General features: G+C 38.2%; 2 protein-coding genes across 2 annotated transcripts; one reads left to right on the plus strand and one right to left on the minus strand.

Moving 5' to 3' along the window:
- Positions 1-362: 362 nt before the first annotated feature.
- On the minus strand, positions 363-4,761 carry MRPL32 (mitochondrial ribosomal protein L32). The gene is made up of 3 exons (XM_042914355.1): positions 4,539-4,761; positions 2,985-3,166; positions 363-897 (listed from the first exon to the last, which is right to left on the minus strand). Exons 1-3 carry the CDS (start codon positions 4,666-4,668, stop codon positions 643-645), a joined length of 567 nt encoding a protein of 188 aa, XP_042770289.1. The 5' UTR covers positions 4,669-4,761; the 3' UTR covers positions 363-642.
- An 84-nt stretch (positions 4,762-4,845) lies between these two features.
- Positions 4,846-15,445, plus strand: PSMA2 (proteasome 20S subunit alpha 2). Its single transcript, XM_042914354.1, has 8 exons — positions 4,846-4,949; positions 8,660-8,736; positions 9,730-9,862; positions 11,318-11,440; positions 12,194-12,275; positions 13,902-13,975; positions 15,019-15,076; positions 15,164-15,445. Exons 1-8 carry the CDS (start codon positions 4,909-4,911, stop codon positions 15,278-15,280), a joined length of 705 nt encoding a protein of 234 aa, XP_042770288.1. The 5' UTR covers positions 4,846-4,908; the 3' UTR covers positions 15,281-15,445.
- Positions 15,446-15,647: the final 202 nt, after the last annotated feature.

The following is a 15,647-nucleotide window of genomic DNA, read 5'->3' on the forward strand; positions in this document are numbered from 1 at the left end:
TGAAGAAACAATACCCAGAATTCAAATTAACCTATTTTCAGGTGTTACTTAACCAAAAGTATCTGTGTATTTTTGTGTAAGACAAATCACTAGAAAACAAAACCAGAACCAGAACACATACTTTTTTTTTTTTAATTTATTTTTATTTATTTTGAGAGAATGAGACTGAGCAGGGGAGGGACCAAGAGCGAGGGAGACAGAATCCCAAGCAGGCCCCTTGATGTTACCACAGAATCTGATGTGGGGCCCACCCTCATGAACCCGAGATCATGACCTGAGCTGAAATCAAGAGTCAGACGCTTAACCGACTGAGCCACCCAGGCACCTCCAAAACATGTGATCTTTGCTAAGAATTTTACATAATTTTTCTGTACTAGAAATGTTAGGTTTACTCAAAACCTTACAGTATAACAGAAATGCACATATTAATCCATTGTGCCTCTGCATAAACAAGCATTTTCAGAGTTTACTCCTGGTATATTCTTCAAATTAACCCATATAAAAGTAACTGCTTTGAGAGAATGTTTTAAACTATACTGGTGATTTTAAAACAAGCATAAAATCAACATGAAAACAAAGCATCTTCCTCTCTTCCAGGACAAGTGTTTTATATGAAGTTATCCTCCTCGAATACCTTTGGTCTTAATGCTGGGTGAACCAGGACGGTCGCTTCCTGTCTCGTTCAATGATTCTCTTACCCTGATCTTGTTCAGATGGTGCCTCTCCTGTGTACAGCACCACAGTCTCCATGGGAGGAGCCTTGAAAGGTCCCCCTTCTTGTTTCCCTATCTGTCTTCTGATTTCTGCTGTCTCCTTGCACACCTTCTCATAGCAATAGCCACAAAGGACGTGCTTCAGTTTCAGGTGACCACATTCAGGACACACGTCAATATTGTTCTTTAAAAAATCAAACAAAAAAACAACAAAATCCTGTTTTAACAAGAAGCATAATAATGCACATCAATCACAGACAGGAATGACGCTCACACTTGAACTTTCTTGGAATGTTCACGTTGCATAAGGTCATGCACCATGTAGTTCAACCTCATCTTAATAAGGAAACAGAGGACAAATGAATTTCAATTAATAGAAAAAGTGGGACTAGAACTCAGGTTTACCAAGTATGAACTTGGTACATTTTTCTTAACCATACAGGCATATTATGTAAAATGAACTCTATTACCCAACCTTCAAATACTAAACATCTAATAAGGAGTCCTTCAACACAATGGGGAGATCCATATGGCCGGCATCTAATGTGGCCAAGGGATATGGAACTCATTTTTTCTTTCAATTTACTGTGGGGAAAACAAGGCGACAAACATTAAAATTGGCTTCCCCTATTTATCGGTGTACCCTAAATTCCTGTATGAAACATATGGTATAATAGTATATGTATCATATATGGTACAATAGTTGGCATATGGCATAATTTTTCTTTTTAAGAATGAAGACTGTTTGTAATCCTTAACATAAAACTCTCTTGTTATGCTACAATTTGAAAGTAATTTAATGAGTTTTTATACACGTCTGCCCTACTTTCATAAGGCATTTATAACCTCTATAGAAATCTCTTCAACAATGTTCTAAAGGTAGATTTCAAATAGAAAAGAAAAATTGTAAATAGGAGCATCAAAGAAATTCCAACCACTTCATGAGATTAACATATAAACGTTTGTGAGGCAAGGACAAAAACAACTTCATTTTTTGAAAGGAGCAAAGAACCCTGCAAATGACTTGCCTTGCCAATTTCTCATTTTCCTCACGACACTGGACTGCATGTCTAACCAGAGGTACAGGAGCTATACGTGAAGTCGGTGCTCTCTTCCCGACCACGACAGCAGCATAATGTACCGTGTGTGGCAGAAAACAATTTAGTGAGGAAAATGAATACACAGGGTGATATCCTTTTCCCTCAGAATAAAATCATGTCGCAGACTGGTATAGGCTCTCATTCTGAAAATCTTTGGTTCTCTCAACCAAATTGTATAAATTATTGTTGCTTTAATTAAGGACATACTTTTCAGCTCCAGACTTTAGGTCCAGTTCCAAATGTGACTCAGTAATACTTTTTGGCTTCAGTTCTAAGGGTGTGGTTTAATACTGAATGTGGAAGTTTATGCAAGTCGATTCTCTGTTCTTGAGTTTCACCTGTACTGAGCTGCTGCGGAATGTTATGGAGGAGAACCACTCAAATGATGGCTGGTAAAGCCTTAAGTGAACAAATCAAAGGTAGTAAACACTCTAATTTCTGTCTACTAGATTAATGAAGAGTGTATCTATGGGGGCAGGGAGCGGGTGTGGAGACCTGGAATTGTCTGAGGACAGGAACACACCAGAAAGTTTCAAGAGAAGAATGTGAGTTCAACAATCAGACTGCCTAGGCTTAAATCCTGGCTCTATCACTTGACAGTTTGTGACTACAGTCAAATTCTTTTTGCAGTAATGTCTTCATCCTAAAAATGAGCAAAGCTATATTTACTTTGGAGGGCTGTTGTGAGGATTCGATGAGATAATTCACATAAAGCACTTATATCCATCGTAGGTATTTAACAGATATTAGCCATTTTTATTACCTACCTAAGGATTTTCCTTCACAGCATTTTAATGATCACAGTGAAGAAAATAAATACGTAAGGGCTAGTAAAACACAGGACCCAATATATCTACTGCTTCTGACTTTAATTTTAGGTTCTGCCCTAATTAAGATGTTTACCCACATATAATTCCAAATCACCAGCTCCTAACAAAAGTCACACAGGTTCTTCACAACCCAGTCCTCTGCCCAGATTCCAATCTCTCCTCAACTGTGGTCCTAATATTTAGGCTATAGGACAATTGACATACATACATACATAGCAAGAGGCCAGAGCAAAGTACACATATAAGCTCTAAGGATGATTTACTGATAGGCCATATAAGTACCAGAAGACATGCAGTGGTGGATATGAGAGAAAGCAAACCCACAAAAATCAGTGTATTACCTTAACTTTAATAAGCTTCTGAGGGTTTCTTCTCCTACAGCGGTTAACTTCAATGCTGCGTCTGTTTTTAGGAGCTGCCATCCAAAAAATACTATCCAAAAGGCTGGAGATCTCCTTACTTCCGTTAGTATCATTTGCTGGTTCTGTAAATACTGCTGGACCTTGGACTGCTAATGCTGGTCCTATAAAAACAAAACATGGAAATGCAGAATGGATTTCTAGCTTCAAAATGACTGTTTACAGGTATCGTTCTCCTTAACAATCAACAGTGATGTCAATAGCCATATATAAAGTTTAGAATATTACATTCAATAGGCATTTAACAGAAACCTTGGCTATTAAAATACACTAAAACTTATACACAATTTTAAACAACACAAACAGAATTTTTCTTAGAGGCACCTGCTGAAATGAATCTGTGAAATTCTACCCAGACTTCTCACCTTTTGAAATACAGAACCCACGGGTTTGGTAAACATGAATAAATCACTCAAACTCCACATGCTACTTGGTAGGCAGTTCCTATTTACTTTACAAGTCAATCTAAGCTTGAGATTCCCAAAATGTACTTCCAACCTTCACTCAGTAACTGTCTATTGCCACCCTGCCCCCGCCCTTTTTTTATATTCCAATTGAATTAGCTCCTTTGTCATATAACCTGGTAGGCCCTTTAAATCACTTAGTTCTTCATAATATTTATTATCCGTTCTCTAAAGAACTCACCACTCTATATAATACTTATATGACTATCAACTATCAGGTTTTGTTTTCCTAAATGGCTGATCAAGTCAAAAAGACTCCTTTATCCTTTTCCTGCTGTTCCTCAGACCTGGAATACTTCTTATGGTTTTAGGAGTTCTTAAAAATACACAAAGCTAACATTTAACAACCGGTATTCCTTTTCAGTATATCTATAGAAGTATTGTTACGCATAGCTCAGTGGTTAACAGCTCGGCCCGTATGACCTTGAGGCCCTCGCGAGCCTACTTCTTCCGCTGAAAAGCAGTGGTACCTAAAGGGATGGTGTGGAGATTTCCGAGGAAGCACATGTAGACTTTGGCATATCGGGGACTCTCGGTTCAGACTCCCGGGGTATTATGTTCGTAATACCTTAGAATTAAGGATAGATGTAAATGCCAAAGCAATGACAATTTTAACCTTCAAGATACTTCTAACTGAAATTAGTTTCCAGGGAACACACCGATATCAACAGTATTCAACTGCAGAGCTCAAACACCACAAAGGAGGGCAAATTGCTTCAGGGGTTGAGAGGCTGATAAGGAAACAGGATCCAGATAGTAGCGCCCCTGATCTAAGATGGGCTTCGGTTACATTCCTTGTGCGAAAAGGACACAGAACGTTTTCTGTTTTTCAGGGCGAAGGGAAGCAAAACCAGCCGTTTTTAGTTTCTAAGTAAGGAATTAACCCGGACAACGTCCCCACCGGCGGCAGCGGATCAAAGCGCGGGAGGAGGGCGAAATATGAGCAGCGCTCACCACGATGCTTGGGGTCCTCTCATCCAATCCCTCCTCCACGGCGGCATAGCTTACGTACCCCACGAAGAACTGGGAAAGCCTCGCCAGCTCTGCCAAAGTTTCCGTTGCAGTCGTTCCCAACAGTTCCGGAGGAGTCCCCGGGCTGCCGGCCACGGAGGAACCGCCAGGACCAGCATGGCCGACGCCATCTTCCTCGCCTGAAGACCACTCCCACCTGGCTATTGGCTCCCGGCCCCATCTCGAGCATGCGCACAGATGCAGAGTCTGACAAACCTGGCTACTGGAACTACAACGCCCAGCAGGTCCCTGGAACGGCTCTGACTCTCCTCCAATCAGAGAGAGAGAAAGGAAGGAGCGGGGAGGGGAAATGAAAAGAAACCGGCGCCAGTGCGCATGTGTGCGGATGTGCTTTGGCACTCCAGGCAAAGATGGCGGAGCGCGGTTACAGCTTTTCGCTGACTACATTCAGGTATGGAAGGGGCACCGAAAGCCCTCCGCGTAGTCGAGGTTGCAGGAACTCCCCGGCTCCTAGTTTTTTTTCCGGCCTAGTTTCTGGCTTAATGCTTCCGGGGGGCACAGTAGGAAATAGGGATGGAAACGCGAGTTTGCAAAGTCATTTGCTTGGCTCGCCCGCGGCCTGAAAACCCCGATGCCGGGAAGCCGCGGGAACGCGGTTTTGGGGATCCAGGGCGACCTTGGGGCTGAGGGAGGGTAAGGCCTTCAGTCAGGGATTTGCTTTCTCTTTGGAAACTAGAGAATAAGGCAGTTTTGGATTAGCTGTCTCCGGGTGTCCCGTTCGGAACTCGGGATTTCCTTCCTGACCCACCACGTAGGCCTGATTGGGGAGCTTCTGGAGCTTAGAATCTTGGTCAAATCTCTGAGGTCCCCTTTTCTCTTCTGAAAACCTCACCGTTACAGTTTGGTCTGAGTCTTAGTCTCCATTTGGTACTTAGAAACCTCTTCCCGCTTCCGGTTTCTTCCATGCCCCTGTTAGAAGTTTAAGGACTAAAAAGGAAAGCGCGAATCTCTCTGTGTCGCTTAGTGTTTGTGGGCCCCAAACTACTAGACTACATTTACATTTGGGGCGGGGGGAGGGGAATGTCTTTACTTTGCAAAAGATTGTAGGCTTTTCTGTTTTAGAACAAAGGATTAAAATAATACGTATACTTTTCAATATTGTTCACAATGTAAGAAACCGTCAGCGCAGCGAAGGGTTTAATAAATCGACCGGGTAATGATTCAGTTTTACCATTTTCTTACGGATCGGTAATCTCCCATTTAGCTGAAATGTAGTTGTATCTGGCAACTGAAGGCAAGCAGGATCCAACTTGTTGAGTACTTTATGTGTGGGTGCAACTTAACCTACTCCATTTCTTCCTCCTATTATGTGAGATAAACGTTATCTCAACATCTTACAGATGAACCAACCACAGGTTGGTCAAATTAAGTTACTTGTCCAAGGTCTTACATGAGTAGCTGAGGTCACATTCAAACTGGGTTCTTTCTGATGACAAAATTAATACATTTCCTATTACTGTTAGATGTCTTTTTAAAATAGTAAAATAGTAATATACTAAAAAGTAAAGTACTTTCCAAGTGTAAACTTCACAGTTTTCAGTGGTAAATGAGGGTGTTTTAACCTTTGTATATGTGCTGCCGAAGCGAGCACTGGTGTTTTAACCTTTGAATGAAATGAAATTTTGTAAATCAAAGGTGTTATATACAATGATAGAGAACACTATTTGCTAAATAGTCACTGTTCATATTTGTGAACAAAGCAAACTTGGTTCTGTATCTTTAAGAGAGTGTAATCCTTTCTTTAGAATAACTGGAGCCGAAACAATCAAATATCATCAGGAGCTAAATCCTTCTGTAATAATGTCTTTAGTAAAATAAACTTTTTTTTAACATAATGGTTCAACTCTTTTAGATTTTAAAAATGTGTTTCTCGCCTCTTGTAATTAGAATTAAACTCTTAATGATGGAAGTGATGAGGCTGTGTTATAGGATGAAAAAGTGTTCATGTGAATTACATTCAGTTGAGGATATTGACAGTAAATGAGTAAACAAATTGGTGTCTACTAATACATTCTGAAAAACGTTTTACTCAGGAATTTTATTAAAAGAGCCTAAAAGAAGCAGCATAACTGTAGATTGGATAGTCAGGAAAAGCCAGTGCTTCAGGGTGGTTTTTGAGACAAGAAGGTGAAAAAGAGCAAACTATTTGAAGATTTAGGGGTAGAGAGACTTATGGACAGAGGAAAGAGGATAAATGAAAGTCCTGAAGTTGGAAAGAGCTTGAACTCTTACAGGAATTGATAATAAGGCCAGTGTGCTAGAGTATAGTGAGCAAAGAGTTAGTGTGGGTAGGGCCAATCTTGAAGAGCCTGGCAGGCCAGAAGAAGTTTGTATTTTAAGTGAACCAGGAAGTTATATTTAAGTGACAGGTGACCTGGTACAAAGGTAACTGACTGGTGGGATAAAAGTAAGGGTGGGAAAGAGGAAAACTAGTTAGAAGGCTGTATCGGTTATCCCAGCTAGAGGTGCTGGTGCTTTGGAATGGGCTAGTTGTGTGACTGAATACACAGATGGTTGATTGTTCAGTGAGCTCACAGATGGGCGAGCTTTCATACAGGAAGATGTAACAGTAGATGTTCATGCAGGTGATTGTGGGGAACAGTGAAAAGGTAAGTTTAAGTTTACCTGAGCCTTTAAAATGTTCCCAAGTGTATTTGAGCTCGATGTTGAGCAATAATTGAAAGCCAGATGGACCTAGTGGGTCATATGATTATTGAAATAGTGACTAACAACTACAGCCTAATTTTAAAAATTTAAATACCTATTAATGTTATTCCACTCAAGTTAACTGCTTTTGTCACTTAAGAGTCTTTAAACTGTCACACTTAGGTTTATCCCTTAAATAGGTCTCCTTGTGTCTCTGTCAGCTAAATGATGCGGACTCCTGGTACTAGGTTGTACGTTAGGATACTGACCAAACAGAGCTTAGACTTTGTTGAGGAAGGCGAACATTGTATGAGTAATTTAAGCATGATGAATCTTAGCCAGAGAGGAAGTATGGGGCACCATAGGCATGAGTGTGTGGGATTCAGCCTAGTCCCTGTGGCCAGGACAGCTTCTTTAAGGACATGAATGACATTTCTACTGAAGACTGAAGGATGACCAGGAGGAAAGAGTTCACCAGACAAGGGTGAAATGCATTGCAGACAGAGGGGGTTAGCTTGTCAAAGGGGTTTTTGAATTCTAAGAGTAGTCTGTGTGTCCGGAACAAAGCTGAGGCTTGGGTGACAAGAGAGTATCCATAATTTTATGAAGATAAATGACCTTCTGAAACTCGTTTTATTTTCACTAGTAGACTAGAGACACGGACCAAGCTATGTCATTCTGGACAAACTACTTTCAGTCAAAAACTTTTTAACTGTGAAATCAGGTTAGTTTATGATGATTTTAACTCAACAACTGGTTCGAAATAAAGTATGATCTTAAAAGCCAGGTTAGGGCTAGAATCTGGCTCCCAAACCCATGAAATCAGATATGTTAGGTATCACCAGCTCACAGCTTCTAGAAATAGCTTATATAGAAGATACTTTGTCCTGGCTGATAACCATCTAGGTCTTACATCTTAGGCCATGCCTACTTTCTAAAATGTGGAACTCCACCCATATGAAATCTATGCTGTTGTTTGGTATTTAACAGACATATACATGTTCTTAATAACACTATTTGGTATTTACTTGCTGCTGATTTTGTGCCAGGAACAAAAGGCATCCCTTTATTTAATCTTCACAACAAACTTCTGAAATGGCTGTAGTACTATTATCCCCATTTTATGGATGTGAAAACTGAGACACAGCAGGATTAAGTAACTTGCCTGAAGTCACAAGGTTGGTGAGTGATAAAAGGCAACAGTAATAATGATGGTGCTTAAAGAGTCAGACAAGAAGGAGGGGGAGAAAAAGGAAAGCTAAGTGCTTTACTATGTATATGTACAAATTGCCTGGTATCCTCAATTTCTGTACAGCTTTATAACGTGAAAGCCCAGCTATTCCTTGGTATTTGGTTAATGGATTTGACTTATATATCTGCCCTCTCTAAGAGATATTCCTATTATACATATTTGAAAATATGTGAATTTAGCAAATACCTTTGTTTCTTTTTAAGCCCATCTGGTAAACTTGTCCAGATTGAATATGCTTTGGCTGCTGTAGCTGGAGGAGCCCCTTCAGTGGGAATTAAAGGTAATTAAATGTTTCATTCATTTCACATGCCTGTTAATAGTTATCTTAAAGTGCTTTTGGAATTAATTAGTGATTAATATAAATAAATAGGGCAGCATAATTTTTAATAGTTCTTTCTGTTGATTTACAGTATTTTGAAGTTTATAGAAAAGTAATAAGCCAATGAGTACAAGAAGATGATTAATTTTTTTTTCAAAATAAATATAGCTCCTTTATCTTTTAGTTGTAATAACCCACAAGTAGTCTTTCCCATTGAGAAAAACTGAGCATTCTTTTGTTTTTCCACTGATAATAATCACTATTCTGTGGCAGTTTTTATCCTTTCTATAATTTAGAAAAATTTAATTATAAAACTTCATCTAAAGATACCCTTTTTTTAAAAAAAGCCTGTATCATTGATTTTAAATTTCAAATTACAAGAACAATAGCCAAGTAAGCAGAATTCTAAAAGGTACAGACTCTTCGGACTCTTCGGTGTCCTGGAATATTGGGTAATGCATTTACCTATAGGGATTCCTTAGCATAATAGAGATGACCAATGAGGGAAAAATGGATTTACCATTTAAAAAAATTTTTTTTTGATTATTTATTTTTGAGAGAGAGAGAGAGAGAGAGAGAGAAAGAAAGAAAGAAAGAAAGAAAGAAAGAAAGAAAGAAAACAAGCAGGGGAGGGGCAGAGAGAAAGGGAGACACAGAATCCAAAGCAGGCTCCAGGCTCTGAGCCGTCAGCACTGAGCCGGACAGGGGGGTCAGTCCCATGAACCCTAAGATCATGACCTGAGCCGAAATCAAGAGTCAGGTGTTTAACTGACTGAGCCACCCAGATGCCCTGAATTTATCATTTCTTAGGTGATTTTAATACAGAAAAAGTTTTATAAATAAGAAATAAAGGAATTTGGGTAAAATGCATCCATAATTAGAAAACTGTTGAAGCAGAATCTTTAAGTGACTAAACATTTAGCACTGTTTTTTTTTTTTTTTTTTTTTTTAAAGCTGCAAATGGTGTGGTATTGGCAACCGAGAAGAAACAGAAATCCATTCTGTATGACGAGCGAAGTGTACACAAAGTGGAACCAATCACCAAGCATATAGGCTTGGTGTATAGTGGCATGGGCCCAGATTACAGGTACTTTGTACTATTTGTTTTTCCTCACTGTTTTATGAGCTGCTTGTATACTTTGAGGAGAAAAATCAAGGGATGTTTTTCCTTTAATCTCCCAACTCTTCATTTTTGTGCTTTGCTTAGCAACAGCAGCATCACGGGCAGCTGAATTTAGTCTGTCTGCATGGAATAGACCAAGGGTTGCTTTAAGGATAACTCAGTGCCACTGCATTGTAAAAGAGGAGATCCAGTAATTCTCTTATCTGTTTAGTGGTTTTTCCCCTCTGATCACACCCCTTTTTTTCCATCCAAGGACTGGGCTTCAGAGGATTTGCTGTTCTCTCATGTATTTTAAAAACCAAAGCAACACAAGTTATAGTAAACTATATTTAAAAAAAAAAGTTACAAGGCAGCAAAAGAAAACATTGCCATCCCATTCAGAGTTTTCCCCATTATATTTTTGTTCTTAGCAAAGGGACAAAATTCTCAAGGCCCCTGAAACATCAGGGTACCAGCAAGTTGAAAGAGATTGGCAACTTTGTATGTTTGCCACTTAACGAGTAAAGCAAAGGAAGTAAAGAAAGTAAAGAAAGAAAAAACAATTAACTTCATTCCTGATTTTGGGGGAACAAGACAGAGCCAAAGTTTCACTTTCATGAGTTGGAAAAAGCCACAGTTGCTGGAATGTGGTCAAGCCTCACTACAGTGGATCCCGTTGCCACTGTGTATAGAAGGGATGCTGCAGTGCACTGATGGGGTAAAGTGTGAGGACAGGACAGCGGAAGACAAACTGAGTATTACACTGGGGGTGATGGTTCACATGAGTAGTTTACGAGCAGGTAAAGGTACATCTATTTGTCTTGCTAATTTGATTATTATATAGAATATTCTTAATACTATTTAATACATTTGTTATTTTTTTATGTTCTAAGTAGTTTCTTGCTGTTCCTTAATCTCTTAAGGGTACTCTTTGAAGTGCAGAGTAGCAAAAAGATTGAAGTAGAGTGAGAAAGATATGCCCCAAATTGTGTGTGTGTGTGTGTGTGTGTGTGTGTGTGTGTGTGTGTGTGTGTGATCGTGTGGGCATTTATGTGTGTTGGCTTGACTAAGATACAAAGACAGGGTGACTGCCCTCAGGAAAGGGGGCACAATCTTGAAGAAGCCATGGAGGGAGATAAGGCTCCCATTGTGTATGCTAAATCTGTTAGTACCGAGCTGACTGGTACCCCTTGTCCCTAATTTTCTTCCTTTTGCCTTGTCCTTGTCTCATCTCCTGTGGCTCAGCTCCTCTGTGTGGCTCTGTTTTCGTGTAAGATAACTGTAACCAGATGTAAGAGCAAGACTGGCTTTGAGCTGATCGTTACTATTCCATAGAAGCATGTAAGACTTGTGCTGTAGGTATATGCCTGTAGAAGAAGAGTCGTTAAGGAGCCGAGTGTCAAGATTTTCATGAAGTCTTATTTCTTCCTTGTTTGTTAGAGTGCTTGTGCACAGAGCTCGAAAACTAGCTCAGCAGTACTATCTCGTGTACCAAGAACCCATTCCCACAGCTCAGCTGGTACAGAGAGTAGCTTCTGTGATGCAAGAATATACTCAGTCAGGGTAAGTTGATTTTATTACTTGAAATGCAGCATGAATTAGAAAAAAGAAAACATTTTAGAAGAGTAGGTGTATTTAAAAAGAGGACTTACTATTCCTGTATTTATTGAACAAGTAGAGAAAATTACTATGATGAATATTTCTGATCTTAGTTGGAGCTAGAATATTTTTTAAGGAAGAGATTGGAGTGTTTTCTTGCTGTTGATCTACTAGCAAAATGCGGCTTCCACATAAAGCCCTTTTGCCAGTGACTGAAACACTTCCCTATGGGCAGGCAGTTATTTCTGCTTCCAAGTTTATCTTTCCAACTATAAATGATTATAAGCACATAATGAAAGCAATAGCTGTTGGACACATCCATATTCATTGTAATTCTCTTGAATCTGGGTATACACGTGGATGAGATAGTATAAAAGTACTTGCTAACATGTAAAGCTAGTGGAAAAAAACTGCATTTGTTGAAAGTTGTTCTTTGTTAAGACACAAAATGTTACTCCACACTTATTAACTCCAAAATTTGTGTCACTCCATTTACCAAAATGATTTGACTAGTGTTCCATAGTACCATAAAGAGAATTCGTTTTTGAATTGATTTGTTCAGAAAGATACTAAATACTGTTTAAGGAACTTAAAAGTCTAATTCATTTTACCTGATGATTTGCTTTGTTAAGACTTGAAAGTGTTAATAAATTCCTACCTTAGGTTGATTTTAACACCATGAAGATGCCAAATAATTTTTGTTTCTCCTTTCTTTAGTGGTGTTCGGCCATTTGGAGTTTCTTTACTAATTTGTGGTTGGAATGAGGGGCGACCATATTTATTTCAGTCAGATCCATCTGTAAGTATTATCAGATATACCGGAGGGATTAAAGTACTCTTTGAACAGCTAATAAAAACAAAAACCATAAAAAGTTTAAAATTTAGCAGTATTTTCTTTTTTTTCTTTTTCATTTGGGCTTTAGAACATATGGAGTAGTGCATTTGTACATTTAAAATGTTGGTAATTCAGTCTTCTGATTGAAGAGGGTACATTAGGTCTGTGCTCTCTGTTCTTCTTCCTTTTTGTATTCATTAAGTTCACACAGTGGAATGATTTCTTGAAATAGTTATCAAATCTCTTTAAATCTGTGGAGTTTTATTACTTTGAGAAATATTCCGATGAAAGATTTGGGTCTAGAAGACAGTGCTGCACTCCTTGCCATCTGTTTAATCCTGGGGCCGACTTGGAGTATGACTCTAATTACACACACAGACATGACTCTTGAAGACAGTGTTGTGCAAAGTGGGTGAGTCTGTCTACTCTAAAGCAGGAGATCGGCATCTGAGTTAGAAGGCATTCAGAGGGGCTACTACTGCTCTGCAACTGTGTGAGGAAGTTTCTTCCACAAGTTTCTTCCTTGTCTGAGGAAAGCCGGAAGAAAAAACAAGTATTCTGGGAGTTCTGACAGTGTCTGTTACCCCATCTCTGAGCCTCTGAAACTAAATGACATGCCCTCTTAGCTTTCTTCCCAGTGGGTAGCAGAAGCCATCATCACTGGAATCCAGGTTTCATCTTTTGCCCTTTTCTTCCCTGCTTTATTTCAAAGGCAGTTGTTTCTTTTAAAGAATGTTTGGTGTATTTCTTTCAGTATTTTTCTTAATGTGTGTGCATATGTATTTTTTTCAACAGATGAGGCCATGTTATATACAACATATTGCTGCTTTCATTAAACATTAGATTACAAAATATCAAAATTTCAAAATATTAAAAAAAAATTTTTTTTAAGTTTTATTTATTTTTGAGAGAGACAGAGACAGTGTGAGTAAAGACAGGGAGAAAGAGAACCCCAAGCAGGCTCCGCACTGTCAGCATAGAGCCTGACACGGGGCTTGGACTCATGAAACCATGAGGTCATGATCTGAGCTGAAACTGAGAGTTGGACATTCAACTGACTGAGCCATCCAGGTGCCCCAAAACTTCAAAATATTTTTAATGAAATACTGTCTCTTTTTACTTTGTTCAGCAGTGATGATAAAGACTTGATCACCATTTTTCTCACGTGTGTGTGTGTGTGTGTATGATTCTAGAGTCCTTCAATCCTAATATGCTGAAATATTACTTTTGATTATTTGCTGTAAGTGAACCTGTTGCCTTTAACTGACTTTTTCACATAAATTGTAACCATAAATCACACATATGCAAAGTGTACAATTTGATGAGTTTTGATGGATGTAAATAGCTGAGAAAGCTGTCACCACGATCAAATTACTGAACTTCTCTATAATCTCCAGAGGTGTCTTCGTTCCTCTTTGTTATTTAGCTCTCTAATCTTTTTAGAAAGTAGCCTCTCTTGTGACATACTTCATTGTATTCCAAATATTCTGTGAACTGTTAGAGACTAATTTATAGACCTAAAAAAGAAACGGCAGAGTGATATAACTAGATTAATGATTTAAAATGTGTTTCCCTTCTCTTCCTGATTAGGGAGCTTACTTTGCGTGGAAAGCCACAGCAATGGGAAAGAACTACGTGAATGGGAAGACTTTCCTAGAGAAAAGGTAGGCTTACTGAAACTCAGTTTCTTAGCAATCTCACTTTATGGTTCTCAGTGTTTTTAAACAATTAGTATCCCGAATCTAAACACATTTATTACTTTATATTCAAACACTCATTTGTTTAGCCTAGTTACAAATAAAGTAAAAACTTCTCTTCACCCTGGCTCCCTAGTCTTCACAGTATATTAAGTGGTAATATTATCTATTTATTAAGAACTTTTATTTCTGCATTCTTTGGGTTTTTTCCTAAATTTAATTGTTTTTATTTTTTACTTCATTTTTCCTCCTACAATCTCAAAGAAAAAATAGTTGGAATTGGAGTAAAAAATTGGGGAGGAAAATTTAAGTGACGTAAGTGATAACCGTTTACCTTATGACAGTTACAGAAAAAAATGGTGAAGCTCAGTTCCTGGTATTGGCAATAGATTGTTGTATGTGCTGGATGAAAAGTGCGGTACCGTGTAAAAATCTGCTGTCACTGCTCTTATTTCCAGCTATCTTCTCAGCATTGGTCCACCGAAAAATGTCCTACACGCATTTTGAACGGCAAAAATTTATAATTAACTCTATATAACCGGCAGATGAACCTTTCAGTACATTTTTTCACATAATGTTAAAAGATTATGAAAAATTTTAGACATGGGATTAATCAGTAAACAAATAATTTTAAGATCTTTCCTAAAGCACTTTCCTTTTCCTTTTACGTATTAATAGTCTTCAGACATTTCACATGAAGTTAAAACTTACAAGAACAAACAAAAGAAATTTTAGCAAAGGTCTGATTTCTTTATTTAAAAAAATTATAATATTCCCACCACATTCTGATTATATTAAAATATTTATACTGCTGTTAGGATTACAAGCGTCAATTTATTATTGGGGGACAGCTATCGCAATGAGTGGACTAAAAGAATTAATCTGTAGCTTAGTATTTGTAGGAGTGTTTTAGATTTTGAGAAATTCTTATGTTGCCGCTGTCATGTTTAAGTAACCATAAATAATGTAAGTTCTGCTATAAATCATTGCCTTTTCAAAAAATTCTTTAGATATAACGAAGACCTGGAACTTGAAGATGCCATTCACACAGCCATATTAACTCTAAAGGTTAGCACAATTTCTAACAATGGGATTTATAATGAGTTTATAATTAAGTGCTTGGAAAACTGACCTTTTGCCCTTCGTCTTCAATAGGAAAGCTTTGAAGGGCAGATGACAGAAGACAACATAGAGGTTGGAATCTGCAATGAAGCCGGATTCAGGAGGCTTACTCCGACTGAAGTTAAGGATTACTTGGCTGCAATAGCATAATAATGAAGTGACTGAAAAATCCGGAATTTCAAATAAGCCCTCTACTTAAACATGTTTAAAGTATGTTTTGTTTTGCAGACTTTTTGCATACTTATTTCTACATGGTTTAATGGACAGATGTTTTTAAAATGACACTTATAAATCATAATAAACTGTTAAATCCAACTTCAGCTTTTTAGGAGTTAGTAAAATTTTAAAATAGTTATCTCCTGCTTTTTATCACAGTTGACTTCTGGAAACTACATTGCAGAGCAGAATGGTGACACACTCTTTAATCTTCATGCAATTTTGGTTAAGTCAAATCTTGTTAACCTCTTTACTATCAGATGTTGTCCATGTTTCAGGAAAGCAAAATGCTGATTTTGGT

Source organism: Panthera leo, chromosome A2, assembly GCF_018350215.1.
Source record: "Panthera leo isolate Ple1 chromosome A2, P.leo_Ple1_pat1.1, whole genome shotgun sequence".
Classification (NCBI taxonomy): Eukaryota; Metazoa; Chordata; class Mammalia; order Carnivora; family Felidae; genus Panthera; species Panthera leo.